This window comes from Odocoileus virginianus, chromosome 6, assembly GCF_023699985.2.
Source record: "Odocoileus virginianus isolate 20LAN1187 ecotype Illinois chromosome 6, Ovbor_1.2, whole genome shotgun sequence".
NCBI classification, from domain to species: Eukaryota; Metazoa; Chordata; class Mammalia; order Artiodactyla; family Cervidae; genus Odocoileus; species Odocoileus virginianus.
In genome coordinates, this window is record NC_069679.1 from 27,070,693 (window position 1) to 27,090,563 (window position 19,871).

The 19,871-nt window shown below is 52.0% G+C and overlaps 1 protein-coding gene across 2 annotated transcripts in view; it reads right to left on the reverse strand.

The window, feature by feature from the left end:
* Positions 1-1,397: 1,397 nt before the first annotated feature.
* PLA2G4E (phospholipase A2 group IVE) overlaps positions 1,398-19,871 on the reverse strand; it is an 81,461-nt gene continuing 62,987 nt past the window's right edge. For both annotated transcript variants that reach the window (XM_070469070.1, XM_020906808.2), the window contains exons 9-20: positions 19,041-19,124; positions 18,648-18,685; positions 16,445-16,580; positions 15,027-15,163; positions 12,273-12,495; positions 9,636-9,750; positions 8,978-9,115; positions 7,467-7,574; positions 6,723-6,926; positions 5,242-5,408; positions 3,835-4,018; positions 1,398-3,415 (exon numbers count right to left, since the gene is read on the reverse strand). In XM_070469070.1, the coding sequence (XP_070325171.1) occupies positions 3,198-3,415; positions 3,835-4,018; positions 5,242-5,408; positions 6,723-6,926; positions 7,467-7,574; positions 8,978-9,115; positions 9,636-9,750; positions 12,273-12,495; positions 15,027-15,163; positions 16,445-16,580; positions 18,648-18,685; positions 19,041-19,124 (1,752 nt within the window). In that variant the 3' untranslated portion in view covers positions 1,398-3,197. The remainder of the gene's footprint in view (positions 3,416-3,834; positions 4,019-5,241; positions 5,409-6,722; positions 6,927-7,466; positions 7,575-8,977; positions 9,116-9,635; positions 9,751-12,272; positions 12,496-15,026; positions 15,164-16,444; positions 16,581-18,647; positions 18,686-19,040; positions 19,125-19,871) is intronic.

Below are 19,871 nucleotides of genomic sequence, written 5' to 3' on the forward strand. Positions count from 1 at the left end.
TATAGTGATAAGGGGGCAGAACTGAGAGAGCCTCAAGTAATATCAGCACTTAAAGGAGAGAGGGGAGGGGATGCCAGGGAAGGGATCTGGAAGTGGGAATAAATCCAGGACAGAAGGTGTCCAGCACATTAGGCCCCTCTCCTTGAGGGCTGGGTCGGCAGTCCCTGATGTGTGCCCCTTGTGTACACAGCTCATGTGGAACTTCCTCTGCATAGTGCAAGCCCGTGTTTCCGTGTAGGCCTCCTGCGTGGGACCAGAAGGAAGCTCCTTGAAGTGCGGGGTCAATTGTTCGTCCTTTTTATTGTCCCACAGTGCCTACAGCAGTGACTGGCACGTTGTTGGGAAGGCAATAAATATTTGCAAGCGGAACTGAACTGAACTGCTGTTGGCAAGGAAGTCTCGGGAAGGGAGGGTTTCAGGAAGGAGGGAGTGGTCTGCAGGGCCAAATGTGGAGAACAATCGAGTAAGATAAGGCCTGTAAAGAGCCGGTGCCTTTTGGCTCAGCGTATCTGGCAATTATCTGACGACACTGGTGACCTTGGGGAGAAGTGTTTTCATGGGGACAGAGGGGCAGAAAACATCTGTGGGGCAGGGCGCCTGGGCTGCATGGCAGTGTGGAATGATGGCTGCTCTTGGGAAGACTGGGGGAGAAAGGAGTTTTATTTAATTTTTCTATTAAATCGAGTTGCAGCTACTGAGACCATATGACTAGAACCCGTGCGCTGCAATGAGAAGCCCCCACAGCGAGAAGCCCACGCACCACAACTAGAGAAAAGCCGAGCGCAGCAATGAAGACCCAGTGCACCCAAAAATAAAATAAAATAAAAAATGTGTTCTAGGTGGAGAGCAGGGAACCTTAGGAGAGAGCCTCCTTGTCCCCCCAGGACCCTAGGCCCTCACCCTTCTCGGAGCTGATGACACAGGTCCTTATCCCTTGTGTGGTCCTTAGCTCCAGCTCTGTGACATCGCCAGCATTGTTTTAGAAGCTAAGTCACTACTCACATCTGTTGACAACATAAAAAAGCGTAAACTATGTTTTCATGTTTTCTCCTGAAGCCAAATCTAAGTTTCTAGGAAGCAGAGGCTGCTAATGGACCACAATGTATCAGGTAGGTGCTCAGCTGATGCTGGCTGCCCTTCTTTCCTCTCCATCAGTGCTTCATGAAAACCATCTGAGCTTCAAACAGCACATATCAGCAAGGGCTGGTTCTCCGCTGGCCACTGACACAGCTTCATAACAACAGAGGGGCACCCCACCACAAGAAAGGAGAGACCCCTGAAGGCAGGAGGGCTGGCATGGCTTTCTCACGCCTCTGGCAGCACATGCGGGAAGCCCAGGCAGGGATGAGGGCAGGAGTTATGCATAGATTGCAGCATCATGAATGAAAGCCAGTGAGTTGACAGCATCCACCCACATGGCCAGTTTATTCCAGGTTCAAATAACACAATGATTTTATAAACCTGGTTTTTACATACTTCGATGAATCCAAGGCAGGGCTGCCTTCATCTTACAATAAACACACAGGTCTTTTGATAAACACAGGTTTTCTGGCTCACTCTGATAATTTGAGGAGAACCTGTCTTGGCAGATGGAAAGAAAAGACGGCAGAGTGGAGGCAGCTGGCTGCTCTGGTGGAGGAGAGGCTGGGGTTCCAAGTGAGCAGGACCAGGTTCAGTTTATCAAGGGCTCAAGGGAGGTGATGGACTCATGCTTTCTGGCTTATGGGAGAGTACAGCTGAATTCACTCATCTCAGACTTCAGTATGCATAAGTATCACCTGGAGGCAGGGGAGAGGAGGTGAAAAATCTTAAAATGTAGATTCTGAGTCAGTACGGCTTGGGTGTGGCCTGAGACTCTGCATTTCTAATCAGATCCCCTTGAGTAGCAAGGATATAAATCAGAGGGCAATTTTGGTAAACTTTAGGCACCTGTCACCACGCATCTCCTAACATCCAAAGGACTGCTCAGGGAGCACAGTGGCCGTGTCTTCCAGATGTGCTGGGCTTCATGGGGGCCACACGCCTTTCTGATCACATCTCCCATCTCCCCAGGTTCTCAATGGCTCAGGTTACACATTTCTTCACTTAAGTTCCTGGCCTGATTGGAGACCTGGATACTGTGAGTTTCTGTGTCCCGGGACTTTGCCAGTGATTCATCTGGAAACCAGCTCCACGGATGAGTGTCTTCCTCAGGGTTAACCTGGTCCTTTCTGGTTGATCCTTTCCAGTTTTGTTATCTGAGTGTCTCTTCAAGAGCTGGGATGCACTGGCCATGGTGCTTACATAATAAATAAGAGGAATGCAACTCAGAAATAAATAATCCTATCTGGGAACCAGACAGGAGGTGGTAAGAGGATGGGGATATGCTCAGGGAGCAGGCTGGTCAGCGAGTGGCGGCCACACTCACCTGATGCCTGATGTACCTGCCCAGACCTTGCTGAGCTGCATCCCAGATCCTTGTTCGGGGGACCTGAGCTATAGACATGGACTTAGCCTGGCATAACACTGGAGCTGGTTGCTCAGCAAGGCTGCCCAGTCTGGATCACAGGGTGAATCATCAGTCCTGGGGCTCTGAGTAGCTGCAGGGGGACTGCTGAGACCCCATCAGTTTTTTGTGTTTGTTGCTGAACAGACCAGAATGTCTCTAGTGTTCCATCTAGATCTTCGAGCATTACACTTCCTATTAATACAAGGCTTCATAAAAATGTCACAAAATAAAATTGTCTATGAATATCACAAGAATACAATTGCCTTCACTTAAAAAAAACATTTTTCCAGAGAACGCAGAATGCTTCTCAAGTCCTCTGGTGCATTCCCCGAGCAGAGTGGAGCAGTGAGGGGAGGGTTTGGAGTTCCCGCTGTGAGTTCGAGATTACTGGCGAACCAGCCTCTTCTATAAAGTCAGGCCGTGCTATTATCATCCATTCTTTAGGTGTATGTGGGCGCCTGTGGCTTTTGGAACCCCTTCCCTGCAGGGAAGGTTTTTAAAAATGCCAGTGGATATAAGGCCCCCATACATCCCTTTATTATTTTCCTTTATCTCTGTCTCTCTCAACTTCCCTTTTTAATTTTTTTGATAGAAAGCCCAGGCCAGCCATGCTGGAGAGCAGAGCCGGCTGTGTGGCTGGTCAGCCCTGGCGGGTTCTACACCTCTGATGCTAGAAGCAGACACAGGATCGGTGAGGTGCCCTGGGACTTTAGGGGGGACACTGGCTCTTCTGGCGTTTCCTTTCTACCGCCAGTCGCAAGGCCTGAAGGAGCTTGTCCTTGTTATTCAGGATGTTATACTCGGAGAGCTTCACCAGCTTGTCAAAGGCGGCCTCAGTGTATGTCAGCTCCTTGGTGGCGTAGGGAGTTTTGGGACCGTAGATGTCAACCTGGCCCTGCTCCAGCTCCTCGGGGCTTCGTTCCACACCTGGAGGAGCAGAAGGAATCACTGTAGCCCTTTATGTGTGAGCTTGTAATGGCCTGTTTCTGGCCCTCTCTGCGAGGCCCACCCCAGCACATTCACAGGAAATCAGGCACATGTTGCACACTCACCCACGCACATGCGCACACACATCTCCCAGTCCCCCAGGGCAGGGACACAGCTTGCCCATCTCAGGATCGCCATGGTACTAGCACAGCTCCAGGCTGTGAATAACTGAAAGAATGGAATTGGACATCGCTGGGGCCTGGGGCCTGGGGGGTTGTCCTTTCTCGCCAAAGCCAAGGTTGGCTCAGACTGGAGCTAAGCCAGGCTCCCTCTGTTAGTGCTCTCGGAAGACCGCACACATCTAAGAGCTCGCCGTCCAAGGTCGGGGGCGGGTGGGACCTGAGCTCACTGCAGCTTACCTGGGGCCTTGTAATTTTGGAAGGTGTCACAGATGAGTGGGAAAAAGGTCACGATGGGGGTGTCAGGCTCCTGGGAGTTCTCCAGCAGGTAGCACTCCTTGAGGTTATCCTCCTCCTGCTGCAGCTCGTATTTGAGGAAGGGGATGTTCTGCACAGTGCAGTACTCGCAGGTTTGCTTCATGGGCTAGAACATCACAGGAGGACACTGTGTGAGTATCAGGAGGGGTGAGGGCGGACCAGAAACACAGAGTTCTTAGCTCCAGCTTCCTGATTTCCCCAGCTAACAACTCAGGTCTCCCACTGCTTTGCCTATCTGTGCTATTTTTAGGACAAACCTGGGTCAGGATGAAGAGCCTGAGGCAGTAGGTTGGCGTGTATCCAACCACAAGCTCCTGCCCCAAGTAAAATGGACAGAGGCAGTAGGTTGGCGTGTATCCAACCACAAGCTCCTGCCCCAAGTAAAATGGACAGAAGCCCTTTTGATTATGCTTCACCCAAACACAGATCTGGAGATGTGGGTGCCCCAGGAGAGGATGACAGCCATGGCCGGCCAGGCTCCTGCGGGACATGCATGGGATTTGAAACTGACAAAGTGCCACAGGGCCAGAGAGAACTCTGAAAGGGCATGTTTATAAACATGATGTAACAAGAATGGCAGACTTTAACTCAGAGCAGTATCCCTTTCATTCTACTCCCTGTTCTATGTTCACCAGCTGTATGATCTTAAGCAAGCCACTGAACTCTCTCTCTGCGTCACCTCCCTCTCCTATAACATGGGAAGAACAGCAGTTACCATCTACCTCCAAGAGCTGGCACATCGATCAGATAAGCTTTGTTTACAAACTTCAGTCATTATCACTGGTGTCATCCTTGTCATCTGTCTACATGCCCCTTTCCCTGGCCTCAGGATAGGACTGTATTAAGGTAGACCCAAAACAGTGTCTTTCCCTTGAAAATCCAGAAATATTCAAAAGGAAATAAAATTTTAAAAAGTCTCTGGTCTTAACTCTTTGGTGTAATTACATGGAGGCTCATACTCTGGGGTGGGAGGAATCGTGTGATCATTTTGAAACTAGGATATTACAAACTCCTGGGGTGGTACAATTCTTTAGAATTGACTGGGCTCTATTAAGGTTATTTTTTAAAACTCTTTTTTTCTCTTTGCAGCTGGAAGAATTTCCAAATATGGGAAATACGTCAATGTAAGAATACAATTGGAATTAGCTTGGGGAATCTAGTAAACCTGGGTCCCGTCCCATGAGGGCCAGTGGGCTGCCCCTGAGGCTTGGATGTCTAGCCTGCATCATAACCTCCACCTAACCCCCTGCATAGTGGCTGGAGCAACTCTGATGCTAAGTGTAGGAGCCTGTGGGGAATGGGGCGGGAGCCTTTCTCTGCTGCACTCACCTTTGTCTGGGACCCAGCGCAGTAGTTAAGGTGGATGATGAGGTCAGCTTTTCTCTCCGGCCTGAGGAGGGGCGCATAGCTGGAGTTGACAAAGAATGCGGTGTCCAGCAGGCACAAGTGTTTCACAGATGCTGTCAGCTGGTTTGGGAAGCCGTCCAGCACCGTGTCTGAAAGTCAGGCTTCCAGTTATCCTCACTCCTCACCTCCTGATCTCAGCCGGTGGTCAAAGGCACCTGGTGCCCTGCCCGGAGCCCCTCTACTTCAGCCTGGCCTCCCACCCTACCTCCGCCAGGGTGCCCCATGAGTCCCAGTGCTCCTGCTGGGTGGCCTGAGGAAGAACGGCCTTATCCATGGGGTTTTAGAAAAAGAAAAAAAGCTATGGTTTTTCCAATAGTCATGTATGGATGTGAGAGTTTGACCATAAAGAAAGCTGAGTGCCGAAGAATTGATGCTTTTGAACTGTGGTGTTGGAGAAGACTCTTGAGAGGCCCTTGGACTGCAAGGATATCAAACCAGTCAATCTTAAAGGAAATCAGTCCTGAATGTTCATCAGAAGGACTGATGCTGAAGCTGAAGCTCCAATACTTTGGCCACCTGATGTGAAGAACTGACTCATTGGGAAAGACCCCGATGCTGGGAAAGATTGAGGGCAGGAGGAGAAGGGGATGAGATGGTTGGATGGCATCACCAACTCAATGGACATGAGTTTGAGCAGGCTCTGGGAGTTGGTGATGGACAGGGAAGCCTGGCGTGCTGCAATCCATGGGGTTGCAAAGAGCTGGACCCAACTGAGTGACTGAACTGAAAGGGTTTAGCAAGTCTTTTATGGAACATGCACAGAAAGCCCACAAAGCCTCAGCCACAGAGCTTGTGAGGAGCAGGCACTTAAGAGGATCCTATAAATGAGTGCAGACTGTGGACCAGTAGCCAGCTGCCCTTCCTGCCCCAGATGGGACAAAGATTATTAGGGCAGGCTCAAGCAGCCATATGCGGACCATGGCCAAGTAAAATACCAAAGATGGTGGAACGTCAACCTTAGAGCCTTGGCAGGGTGGGATGGGGTCTGGAGTGGAAGCTACCAGATCACAGTTTAAGATCCAGCTCTGCACTCACCATTAGGAGGATCTTGCACTGGGCTATCACCGCCCAACTCTGGGGGCCACACCCACATAAAAGGGGCCCCCAGAACACAGCTGTAGAAAGTCAGAACCCATGCACTCCCCACCTATAAAATGGGGCCAATTTCTACCTGCTGGGGTTCTTATATAGATGCTATATAGAGATATAGCATAGATTCAATTAATTAAATAGGCCACTACTCCACCCACTGTTCAAAGCTTCACCAAATTCAGAATACACCATGGGGAGAGCCTGCCACTTGGCCGGATGAACGTGGGCAGACGTGTTTTCTCATCCTTTCTCCCTGGCAGCCTCTATACCCACTTCTCCTTCCTCCAAACAGAGGCAGCAGGTAGGGATACCTTTCCACATGGAGAACTGGCTGTTCTGGAGGTAGTCGGTATGCAGCTGCAGCCCCAGCAGGAAATTGTGGAACTTGGAGACAAAGGCCCTGTGGGTGAGGATGTCGCGGAAAGTGTTGGACAGCCAGGATGCTGGCGTCACCACTGTGGTGTCCAGGACGTTGGCATCACATTTGGGGATTTCAGGCAGGAGTGGCTCATCTTCTGCAGGGGAGGGGGAGATGGAGGTCACAGGGCTGGCGTCCTCAGACTGCCCAGGTGAAGCATTGCCTGGGTGCCCCGCACCCAGAGGTCCATCTGTAAGTGCAGTGCACACCTTTCTTGCTTAGTTCTCAAGGCTTTGGCATTAGAGCTAGGAGGACCCAGGGGAGAGACATGCAACAGGAATAAGGTAGTGGAGAGGGAGCCAGGGTGATTGGCAAGGAGGAGTTCCTGAGAGGACAGAGTCCAGAAGGGCAGCCTTTAACAGCATTCATACATCCCCATCCTCTTCAGCTTTCCTGGGTGCCGTGCAGCTCTGCCAAGTCTACTACACGGTGCATCCCCCTACCCCCCGCCCCAGCCAGGCCAGAGCTGGCACAAGTGTATCCACCTACAGTCACCTGCCTCTCCAGGCAGGGGAGACTCTCTAGCCCTAGCTGCCTGATGATGAAACATGTGGCAGGTGGTCTGGTCCGCAGTTTGTGACCCACCTCCCCACCCCTATTTCTCCCAACCAAGAGAGGAGGCTGACAGATCACCCACCAATATCATGCACTCTATCCCTTGTCCACTTGTGAAAAAACTCCTCCGAGGTGTGGGATAGGTTCCAGGCGTCAAGCAGGTTCAGAGAGAAGATGCTACTCCACAAACCTAGGGGCAGGACCAGTCATGAGCAGCTCTGTCCAAGAACCTCCAGGCCCACCCAAACTTTGGCCTTGATGACTCTCCAAGTCAGGATGCTCGGGGAGAGGGACAGGCTTTGACTTCCCTCTCCTTGCGGAGCAACTCAACATAAGTGACTCAGCTCTTTTCCCCTCTCCTCTTGGAACTGGGAGAGGGCAGTTGGGGCTTCCCAGGTGGTCCAGTGGGTAAAGAATCCACCTGCCAACTCAGGAGACGTGGATTAGATCCCTAGGTTGGAAAGATCCCCTGGAGGAGGGCATAGCAACCCACTCCAGTATACTTGCCTGGAGAATCCCCATGGACAGAGGAGCCTGGTGGGCTGCAGTCCATGGTGTCGCCAAGAGTCAGCCACAACTGAACAACTGAACTGAACTGATAAGGTTGGTTTTACTCTTAAGCTCAATTTACAGATGAGAAAATTGAAGCTCAGGAAGATTAGGTAAATTGGCCAACTTTGAGCAGCTAATAAATGAGAAACCAGAGTTCATGCCCCAGTGTCTTACCTACAGACCTCTGAGCCACATATTGGATAGCAAAGGTGTTCAGAGAAAGGAGAGGCTGCTGGGGGCTGCGGGCTTCGGGGCAGACCTCCCTTAAGAAACAGGGCTTAAGTGGGACTTTCCAAGAGGGCTGGATTTGGGATAGATGGAAGGGAGGGGGAGGCAGACAACCAGCCTAAATAAGGGTGTAACTCTTGTTGAGGCTGTAGAGATGGGTCTGTTTTCTGCAGTCTCCCTTTGATGTGCATAGTTCAGGCTCTGAAAGGGATGATTCTATAAGTGGACGTCACAGTCAGGCCCTTGCACTAGATGGGCCTGCCTTCTGGAGGACCTGGGAGCATAGTGAAACTGGGCAAGGCTTCCCCAGAGACTCTGTCTTCACCCTAAGGTCCCCTCTGGTCTCTTAGATCCCAGGGGCTGAGTCAACACCTGGAAACAGGCACGTTGCTGCCTGGAGATGGAGATGGAGGAAAGGGGCAGAAGTTCCAGAAACTTCCATCTCAGTCTGCCACTCCCAGTCTGGTTCTGAACAGACACCAGGGAGATAACTGAGACAAAGACATTGGGAGAGTCCCCTTTGGTCCCCAGTGACGCAGGGACCCTGTTAGGTCCTCTGGGCCCAAAGGGTCACAGGCAGATCAGGGCAGTCTGGGAGGCTAGTCTCAGGGTAGGTCAGGAGCCTCTCTTGGGAGGAGGATGGTGACAGATGCCAGGAGGGTCATATGTCCAAGGAATAACCCACACTAGCCCCCGCACCTGGGACAAGATCCTAGGGGAGACAAGAGTGTTTGTTTGTTAGTCCTCTAACCAAGGCGGAGCCTGTTCAAAATGGGGCGGGGTTCCCAGGGGCCTCCCCCAGCCAGGAGTCACCTAGCATGTAGCACATCCGCGACTCTGGGATCCTCTTCATCAGCCGCCCCATGAAGAACTCGGAGCCGAAGAGCTCTGTGGGGATGAAGGCTCCATACTTCTGCATGCCCACCTCGTAGGGGGAGAACTCGAACCACTCTGCACACGAAGAAGGGCAGATGTCAGTCTCCTGCCGGGACGGCCCCGCCCACCCTGCTTCAAGGAGCCTGGGACCTGGAGGCCGCAGTTCTCCTGCACGACACAAGGGGACGCCCGTGGCCGGCTTCTGAGGGCCGGTAAGAATTTTGCAACCTGTACAGGCTCATTTGCTCCTCAAAATGGGATAAACCAGGACCAAAAACGGACCCGGAAGCAGGGCAGGTCTCTAGAGTCCCTCCATCCAGCAGCTTAAGAAATATCTAGAATTCTTTCCCTTGACGACTTTTATTTCCTCTGTCCCGTCATATCTCTGCTCAGGGAAACCCCAGGACCCTGCCACCCATCCCCTACATGCATCTGAGCAGAAGCAGGGAGCAAAGTGGATTTCTTCAGCTGTCAGCACAGTATTTTCGTGCGGAGGTTGGCAAAGGTGTGGTGGAGAGGTGTGTGCTGGGGGTACTGAGTGCTTTTGCCTGCTGAGAAGGGACCCCTTCGTAAAATTGCTAGTCACCAGTGTTACCTCTGAAATCCTGGTTGCTTACATCATCCTTGACATTGATGGTGAGGTAGATGGGCAGGGGGTTCTGGCCCTGGCACAAAGCAGCGCGCTGATCTGACAGTTTACATTCATTTCTCTGTGGGGAAAAATAATGGTTAAGGGGAAGAAGACCAGCTGCCTGGAAGTAGGGCAAAATAGAGAACAGTCTGGACCTCTGGCAGCCCATTTCCTGGCTCCTGAGCCCACCAGGCTTCTGTGGAGGTCTCAGCTGACACCAGCCAAACCTGCTCTGAAAATGCACCCAGAGAATGCTCACTAGTCCTTGGGCTGTTCACCACCCCGGACACACAGACCCAGTGGGAGTGGGTCTGCAGTTTAGGGCTGACCCTCAGAGTCCCAGGGTTCTCCTCGTGTCTCAGGGACCACAGAATGAAAACGTAGGGGTAGAGGAGGCCACCACTGCCCTCCTTCATCCTCATCATCTTCCATCCCACTCAAACTAGACCAGCTCCATTAAAAACAAGAAATCTGCTTTGCATGTTGGGATCTCAAATTTGTTTGAGAAGAAAAAAAAGACTTTTCTTTTTTAAAAACAAAAGGCTTGGAAACTGGGCACCAGATGGCAGTCAAGTTCCAAGTCCCCAAAGCACAGTGTAGTCTAATCAGAGTGGGTGTCCTGCAGATCATCCTAGACCATAGGCCACCTCCCAAAGTGAATCAGCCTGTGTAGACAAGGCCAGGCTCTAACCCCAGACCAAGCAGCTGCCTGATGGCTGACATCCCTGGTTGTTCAAGTGTGTGAAGACCATGGAACCTGTATGGAATGGTAAACACACGTGTGGGTCAAATAACTGTTGTTCAATCACTCAGATCCCATGGACTGCAGCATGCAAGGCTTCCGTGTCCTTCACTATCTCCCAGAGTTTGTTCAAACTCATGTCCATTGAGTCAGTAATGCCATCCAACCATCTCATCCTCTGTTACCCCCTTCTACTCCTGCCTTCAATTTTTCCTAGCATCAGGGTCTTTCCCAATGAGTCAGCTCTTTGCATCAGGTGGCCAAAGTATTGGAACTTCAGCTTCAGCTTCAGTCCTTCCAATGAATATTCAGGGTTCATTGGAAGGACTGATGAAAGCCTCCTTTGAAAGGCCAACAGGATACCTATCACAACTTGGTCCAGAGATGCAGGTACCATGGAGCTGACCATCCTGGAAGGAGAAGACATTGCAGACTCAGGGAAGAGCCCAGTCCACACTCACTGTCAAGGGGTCCTGAGGGAAAGGGGCCCCTGCCTTGGACAGAGTGGAAGAGCAGAGGCCTCCTCCCTTTAACCCTAGACTTGCTTTCCTGGAAAACTCGTCTCCTTCCCACACCAAACCCTGGACGATGCTCAGACTTCTAATGTCAAAGGCCTTGGCACATTCCTCCTCATCACATGGGACAGTAACCACTGTTAGAAATACTAACTACCACTTAGTGATGAAATCCCCATTCAAGGAATAGCACAGAGCAGAGCTAGAATTCAAACCTTGTCCTGCTGGAAAAAGCCGACACCCTCAGCCTCTGCCTGCCCTTTTCCATCATGGGGACAGAGTAGATGGTGGGTTACCAAAAGGGGCAGAGATCCACTGAAAGCTGTAAGGGCCCTAGTTGCAGGAGGTTCTTAATTTTGTTGAAAGAATGAATGAGGGAATGAATGAATGTTGAAGATGAGATTTGGGCCATCCTTGGTTGCTCAAATTTTCTGTGTTTTATGGAAGAGGGGGTCTACTAGAAAATAATTTGCTGTTCCTCTTCCTTCTGGCAAGTTCTTATTTGAATTCAGAACTCTTCAGACGCCTTCAGGAATGGGGCAGACAGTCCTAGGCCCAAATAGAAATTAGGTGGGAAGCCCTATTTTGGCATCAAGCAACAGCCAAAATTGGTTCCTCCCTGGGGCCCATGCCGTCAGAAGTGTCCAGGTGGTAGCTGAGCTCACTGCAATGTCTGGGTCCACAGCATCCCATGGGCATCCCACTGCCCCATCATGGCAGACATGGCTCTCATAGCAACTGGTCTTAGTCCAAGTAGGTTCTCTTCATGAGCACACATTGCTCAGATCACTGGGTAGCAGAGCTGGAAGGAACCTCCCTGAGCTCATCCTCTGTGTGGTGGCCACGAGAAGGGGCCCAGGCCGTGACCGAGTGCAGCAGGGATCCTGAGTCAGGCCCATTCTGTGGGGGGTGGGCTGCCAGACTCCTCTGACAGCCAGCTTGGCTGGAGGACTCTCCAAGGGACCACATAGTGGGCTAGGATGCTTCCACCCAGCCTTTCTTCCCTCTCTCTTCCACTTGGGGTCAGGCTTGTATCACAGTCTGACAGCTCCCTCCCCATTTTCTCTCACAGGTTCTCAGAGGAAAGCTGCCTCTCTGCAGGGCTGCACCAAAGCCACCCCCAGGGGAAGGCCTCAGTCACATTTAAAAGGATGTGGGAAGACAATCCCACCATCTTCCTCCATCATGCATTGTGATGCCTCAAGCTTCTTACAGCCCAAGGATGCACCCACACGCAGGTCTAACTCCCTCACTCTGTGACATATCTCCCGATGCCCTGATGAAGGCAGAAGGCTGGGCATCAGCCCCGGGCAGGTTGGGCCCCCAGGGAAGCTGAGCACCTACCTCATCCCCCAGACAGGCCTCAATCAGCAGGCCCCAGAAGTCTGTGAAGGTGACCTTGTAGCCTTCCTGCCTGCGCTGCTGGAGCTCCTCCTGGAATTTGAGGAGCTGGTCTGGGAACAGGGCAGGCATCTTGTCCTTGACCGCGTGCCTCCGTGCCTCAAAGATGGCATGCTCCAGGTTTTTGGAGGACCAGTCAGGGTCACGGTACAAGGTGGCCATGGTCCTGCAGAGAGACAGACATGGCTGATAGAGCTGAGCCAGGCCTGGTCTGATGGACCCTGGGCTCTGGCAGGAAAGAAGGTGGGCAGGTCATGGGAAACCCTCACCCACCAGGAGAGGAGCCTGGAGGAAAGGGGATGAGGCCTGGCGGGGAAGGGGAGAACAGTCTCTTACTCAGCGTCACAATTGCTGCCATTTCTTGACTGCCTGTCAAGTGCCAGGTGAAGTACATTGTTTAACAGTGAGGATTCTGGGCCCAGGTCTGCCTGGGTTCAAAACCAGACTCTGCCACTTACCAGCTGTGTGATCTGGGCAAGTTACCTACTTGCTCCTCACCTCAGTTTCCCCATCTGTGTGGACTTGGGGAGAATGATGATAACTGTACCTACCTCACAGTGTTACTATGAAGATAACATGAATTAATGTAAAATGGTGAGGACAGTACCTGGCCCGAAGTAAGTGGTGGGCCATAGAGTGGTGGGGCCAACATTTGGCCTTGTGTTTGTGTGTGCTAAGTCGCTTCAGTTGTGTCTGACTCTTTGCAACCCTGTGAACTATAGCCCACCAGGCTCCTCTGTCCATGGGATTCTCCAGGCAAGAATACTGGAGTGTGTTGCCATGCCCTCCTCCAGGGAATCTTCCCAACCCAGGGATCAAACCTGCATCTCTCACATCTCCTGCATTGATGGACAAGTTCTTTACCACTAGCACAACTGACCCCAGGGTTGGCAGATTCCAAGTTCTAGACTCTTTCTACTCTGTCACATTAATTTCTATAATTATGATGCCAGCTAAAGATTCATTTCCCCTTTTTCTTCTCTGTGGGCAGTGGGGATGAGTAGAACAAAGATGGAGATCCCCCAGCCCTGGGGCTTTGCCTCTGTCTGCCTCTGCTTGGCCCGGACACAGCTCTCTTCAGCCTAGGTCAGGACAGCACCCAGATCCCTCTCCCCATGGGGATCTGGCCTACAGCTGCCCAACTGTCTGAGCTGTGGCCTCTGCCCGCAGGAGATTTCTTCAACAAAAAAGTACCCTGTTCTCCATTAATTTCACGCAGTTACTTTTATACTTTTAAAAAGCTTTCAAAGATGTTGCAAAGGATTGATTTTGTTTTTTAAAAACTCCTTCCCAGCGCTTTCCCAGGCCAGGAGACACCCCACCCCCACCCCAGTATGGCCTGGGTTCCTCCGGGTTTCCTGCCTGATCCAGAGGTAGGCCAGGAGGAGGCAGACACTCCTCTACTTCGATGCAAGCAGGTCTATCTCCTTAGCTCACTTCCCACAGGCAGCAGTTTATCAGTGAGGATTGAGAATGTAGGCCCTGGACCTAACCCGGGTTGAAATCCCAGCTCAACCACTCATTAGCTGAGTGACCTTGGGCCAATCCCTTCCTTTCTCCAACTGTAAAATGAGCATAATGGCAACATCTTCCTCATAGTCTTCTTGCTGAGAAGAAATGAGAGGGTTCATGGGAAACAGTCTCCCCGGGACTCGGTGTAGAGGCAATGCCAGTAATTGTCAGCTATCCTCTGTCCCCTCTGGGCTGAAGCCTCGGGCCTCTGGTGTACCAGGAACCCTTAGCTTTCCTCACATCTGTCCACTCAAATGAAAGCTACCCAGAGTCCTCCAGGATAAGGGGCACAGTTTGGGGCCTGGAAGGTTCTGGGGCTTACCAGTTCCCACAGGATAAGACACAACCCTGGCTGAGAGGTTCTGGGCTGTCATGAGGCCTGGGTCACCCTAGACCAGGGCTGCATCATGACTTTGGTGGGCCCCTTCCACCATAAAAAATAGTAAAAAAAAAATTACCTTTTATGACTGTTGTGTAAAGACAAATATAGTAATATTATTTATTAAAACATTTTCTTCAACCTAGAGTTTCTTTTTATTTTTCCTGATCTTAAAAGAAATTCGCACATTTTTGTGCCCCGGCCCCCGCCACGGGCATCTGTGGAGAAGCTGTCCTCATGTTGGCCTCTCCTGCGGCAGAGCCGAGGGCTCACGTTACTGCTCACCGGCAAGAGTGAGGAGCCGGGAGCCCAAGGCGGCCCACGGGGCAGAGGGAGCTCATGGGGCGGGCTGGGCCGCAATGTGGGCAGCCAGAGCAGCGGGGCGAGCTCCACCCACCCCAGGAGACTTGCACGGTCGGTCTGAAAGAGGACAGCTGCCTCTCCCCGGCAGGATGGGGTCGGTGGCAGCATGGGTTCACTCACTGTTGGCCACCACACTGCTGGGCCCCTGCTGTAGCAAATGGAGTCACGGCCAACACATGTCCTTTGTGTATCCAGTCCTGGGAGAGCATCTCGCAACAACCCCACGAGGTCAGAGCTGTTACTTTCCCCACTTCACAGCTACAGAAAATGAGACTCGGAGAAGTTAAGCTGTATGCCCAAGGTCACACAGCTGTGAGTGGTGTCAGGTGTCATGAATCACTCTATCTTGGGGTGGAGGAGCTTCACCAGAGACCCCCTCCTCCTGGCCAACCTGTTGGCTGCTTGCTCTGGGCTTCACTAGACACTGGTCCCCGGCTCCTTACCAGGTGGCCCCAGATAGGCCGGTGATATAGCTGGCACAGTTCAGGATGTTCAGCTTCTGCAGCGCCAGCAGGTGGCCATACATGGCGGTCATAGATCTTGTTCCACCCCCAGTGGCCATGATGGCTATCAGCGGGACCTGGGGGCACATGGAAGCAGGCTGTTGGGATGAGGCTGGACAGGAGAAGACTTGGAGTGACAGGAGCTTAGAAAGAACAGTGGAGGAGGAAAAGCAGGCTATAGAGAGCAGGGGCGGGGGGAATTGAGTAAACTGAAAACTGTTTTCACAGAGTGTCAGGCTACTTGGTAGGTTGAGGTGGACCTTAGCTCTAAACCCAATGGTTGGTGTCAGGCTTGGTAAATCAGAAAGTCACATAGTAGCTCTTAGCACTGTGAATCTGGCCCTCAGTTAACAGAGGATGAACTGGGGCCAGAGGGCTGGGTGACTTGCTCAAAAATCCAACCAGTGTGTGATTCTTTAATGGCTGTAAATCAGTATCTGCTATAAGGGGACTTGATGTTAAAGCACCAAGGCCAGGCTCGCACATGATATGTGCTCAGAATAAACAGTATGTGTAGGAGCAGGAATCGATGGATTTTTTGATATGGGAAGGAGCAAGGTTGTCACCTGTGGGCTTACATAGGTTTAAGATGCTCTTGGTGTGTTTCCCTACAGATGGGAGAGGGAGGTGTGGGGTCTTTACCAAGACTCACTTTGTTTTCATTTGAGTGGGGATTGTGAGAACTACTGTCAGCCGAAGCCCCATCACAGCCGTCCTAAGTGACGAGGTCTCTGGCCACACCAGTGGTTAGCCTCAGAAGGGGAAGTCTCGGAGGGCTGACTGCTGCTCAGGGGAGTGTGGGCCTCAGCCCACACCAGGGAGATGACAGAGGGCACAGAGGCACTGTCGTCTGCTGTGTGCACAGAAGCTGGCCCTGCACGCGAAAGCTGCTTCTCTTCAGTCCCAGACTGCGGTTCATTCTCTGTGTGTGTGCGCGCATATGCACACACATTTGGGGGAAGGGAGAATTAAAGAATGAAGGGCCTACAGCTTATGGAGGAGGTGTGTGGCATGTGTGAGCTAGGGGAGCTCTCAAGTTTTCCCTGGCTGGGAAAAGGAGGCCACAAGGTCCCGGGTAGCTAGGACATCACTCATTATCTTGGGAGGTCAGTGCAGGGGAGGAGCTGCTGGGCTCCCTCTTTTCCTTCTACTCTACCCTCCCTGCCCCTGTGAATGCACAACTGAATCACATCCTACAGTGATGAAGCACAGCCCTCACTTGGGCACCTGGAACCTTGGCACTAAGGACCACGGGAAAGGCAGTGCCGCCCCGGGGCATGGGAGGGATCGCAGGGCCCAGCCGGCAGGCACGGTTTGGAAGGACAGGTTTGACTTGGAGCGGACCTCTTCTCACCCACCTCATCTGCCCGCAGATCCTCCTCCAGCTGCAGCACCTCCTTCAGCGCCTGGGCCACCACCACCCTCCGTTTCTGCAGGAACTCCAGTTCTGCCTGGCACAGGCTGAAGCCCAGCCGCACGTCCAGTGCCTGGGAACTATAGGGACAGAGGACCTTGGCTGAGCGGGCCTGTAGATTCCATCTCCATGGAGAGGACATGGCTTTAGGGTCAGTTGGACCTAGGCTTGAGGCCTGGTTCTGCCAGGTGTCACCTCTGTGACCTTGAGCCTCTGCTTTCTCCTCTGTAAAATGGGGCTAATCATGCTTGACTCCCGACACTTAATGAGCCACCAAACGTAAAGCACCCAAAACCTTAACTGGTGCACTGTGAGCAGGTACTTAACACTATTAGGTATTCGTTGAACCCTTTGCTTTCTCAATGAGTTCTGGAAAGTGCTGGAAGGCGTTTCCCAGGCACCTTCTAGAGCCTGAGACCAGACATGGGGACAAGGGTCCTTGAGACCCTTTGGGCCAATCCTTCTGAATAAGGCAAGGGCTTCCCAGGTGGTTAGTGGTAAAGAACCTGCCAATGCAGAAAATCCAAGAGATGTGGGTTCAATCCCTGGGTCAGGAAGATCCCCTGGAGGAGGAAATGATAACTCACTCTAGTATTCTTGCCTGGGAAATCCCATGGACAGAGGAGCCTGGAGGACTGCAGTCCTTGGGGTTTCAAAGAGTCAGACATGACTGAGCACACACATACATACTCACACACACACTTCTGAATAAGGCTGTACCATAAGGGCTCTCCTGAGCTGGATAAACAAGGCCCTGTTCTCATGGCACTCATATTCCTTTCTGCTCCCAGAGTAAGCCTCCCCCTTCACACTCTTGCTGTAATCCTGTCACCCCTACAGGTCTACAAGGCGGCTGGGGCAGAAGAAGCATGTCCAAACACTTGTCCTCTTTTTATCATGTCCCTGACCTGAGCAAGTCCAGGCTTATGGCCTGGCATCTAAGCCCTACCTGACCTGTCCAGCCTCACCTCCTGCTACTTTCTCGAAGGGTCTGTTGGCTCCCAGAGCCCAGGAGCAGTGTGGGTCCTGAGCCTCCTTCCTCTGCCCACCAACATCCCTTGCATCCTCCGAGTCCCCAGGCAAATGAACCTTGACAGTTTCTGACCTGAGTCTTAGTGACCTGCATAATTAACAAGGTCATATCTCCTTGAAGGCAGAATCTGGGGACTGTCCCATCCGTTCCGTCTGTGTCTAGTACAGGCCTGCAGACACAGCTGTCAGGAAATTTTCCCTTGGTCTCAACAAGGAATGAATAATCAAACAGCAATAATAATAACATTAGTTGATATTTTCGGACTGTCCCACTTCTCAGATCACTGATTTCCTCACATGTGTTGTCTCACTGGATCCTCAAAGCAACCCAACCATGGACTGTGCCCTTGGTATTGCTGTAATTTGCAGATTAAAAAAAAAAAATGAGACTTAGAGGGGCTTAATAACTTGACCGAGGACAAAATAGCTGTCAGACTGTAACTGGAAGCAACAGTCACTTGATCTTCAACAAGGGTGCCAAGACAATTCAAAAGGGAAAGAATCATCTTTTCACCAAATGATGCTGGGACAATGGATATCCATATGCCAGGAGTCCAAGAGTGAAGTTGGACCCCTATTTCTCAATATATATTCACATATATACAAGTTAACTCAAAATCAATCATAGACTCACATGTGAGAGCTAAGACTATACAACTCTTAAAAGAAAACATGGGAATAAGCCTTCATCCTTGGATTAGTCAATGGTGTTTTAAATATGACACCAAGAGCACAGGTGGCAAAGGAAAAACATACATACACTGAAATTCACCAAAACTGAACATTTCTGTGTTTCAAAGAACACTATGAAGAATGTGAAAGACAATCTTCAGAATAGGAAAAAATATTTAGAAGTCGTGTATCTGACAAGGGGCTTGTATCTAGAGTATACAAAGAAATTTTACAAGTCAACAATAAAAGGCAAATCACCCACTTTAAAATGGGCAAAAGATCTGAATAAATATTTCTCTCAAGAAGATACACGAATGGCCTGTAAGCCTATGAAAAGATACTCAACATCACTGGCTATCACTGAAATGCAAGTCAAAACCACAAGATACCACATCCTTAAAGAGAAATGAGTCAGAGGGACAGACAGAAAGAGGGTACTTTACCAGGGTGTAGACTTCATGTGTAATTCACAGTTCTCATTCTGGGAAGTGAAAGATGAAAAGTTTGTCAGGGATGACCAGTTTAGAGCCAAGAGTTCCCAACCAAAGAAGTGGAGGTCTCACCACATTGTCCACCCCGACCTGCCTCCGGACATATGCGTGTGCGTGTGCGCGCACACACGTGTTCTCTTCTGGACATGACCCTCCCCACCATCCTGGACTCAGCCTCCACACACTGTCTTTGGCTCCACACTGCAGCCCAGCAGTCTCCTACCCCACAAGACTCCTCTACCCTACCAGGAATCATCCTGCTCCACGGCCCCGCAGGTTCTCCCCCTCTCCTTGTCGCAGGAGCTCCAGGCTAAGCTGGGCCGCTTCCCAGACCCAGGCGCTCACCACAGGCAAGGTCACCGCCTCGTCGTCGGGGAGGCAATGGAGCGACTGGCACACAGGGTCCTTCTGGCGTGCACAACAGCAGAGCTGGGAGGAGGGCAGGTGTGTGAGGGGAGGGCCTCCTCCCGCTGCCCACCTCTCCCAGTCCCCTACGTCCCACACCTCTCCCAGTCCCCTACTCCCCACACCTCTCCCAGTCCCCTATACCCCCCACACCTCTCCCAGTCCCCTACCCCCCACCCTCCCAGTCCCCTACCCCCACACCTCTCCAGTCCCCTACTCCCACACCTCTCCCAGTCCCCTACTCCCCACACTCTCCAGTCCCTACCCCCACACCTCTCCAGTCCCTACCCCCACACCTCTCCCAGTCCCCTATACCCCCACACCTCTCCAGTCCCTACCCCCCACCTCTCCCAGTCCCCTTACCCCCCACACCTCTCCCAGTCCCCTACCCCCCACACCTCTCCCAGTCCCCTATACCCCCACACCTCTCCCAGTCCCCTATCCCACACCTCTCCCAGTCCCCTATACCCCCACACCTCTCCCAGTCCCCTACCCCCACACCTCTCCAGTCCCTTACCCCACACCTCTCCCAGTCCCCTACCCCCCACACCTCTCCCAGTCCCTACCCCACACCTCTCCCAGTCCCTATACCCCACACCTCTCCCAGTCCCTATACCCCCCACACCTCTCCCAGTCCCCTACGTCCCACACCTCTCCCAGTCCCCTACTCCCCACACCTCTCCCAGTCCCCTATACCCCCCACACCTCTCCCAGTCCCCTACCCCCCACACCTCTCCCAGTCCCCTACCCCCCACACCTCTCCCAGTCCCC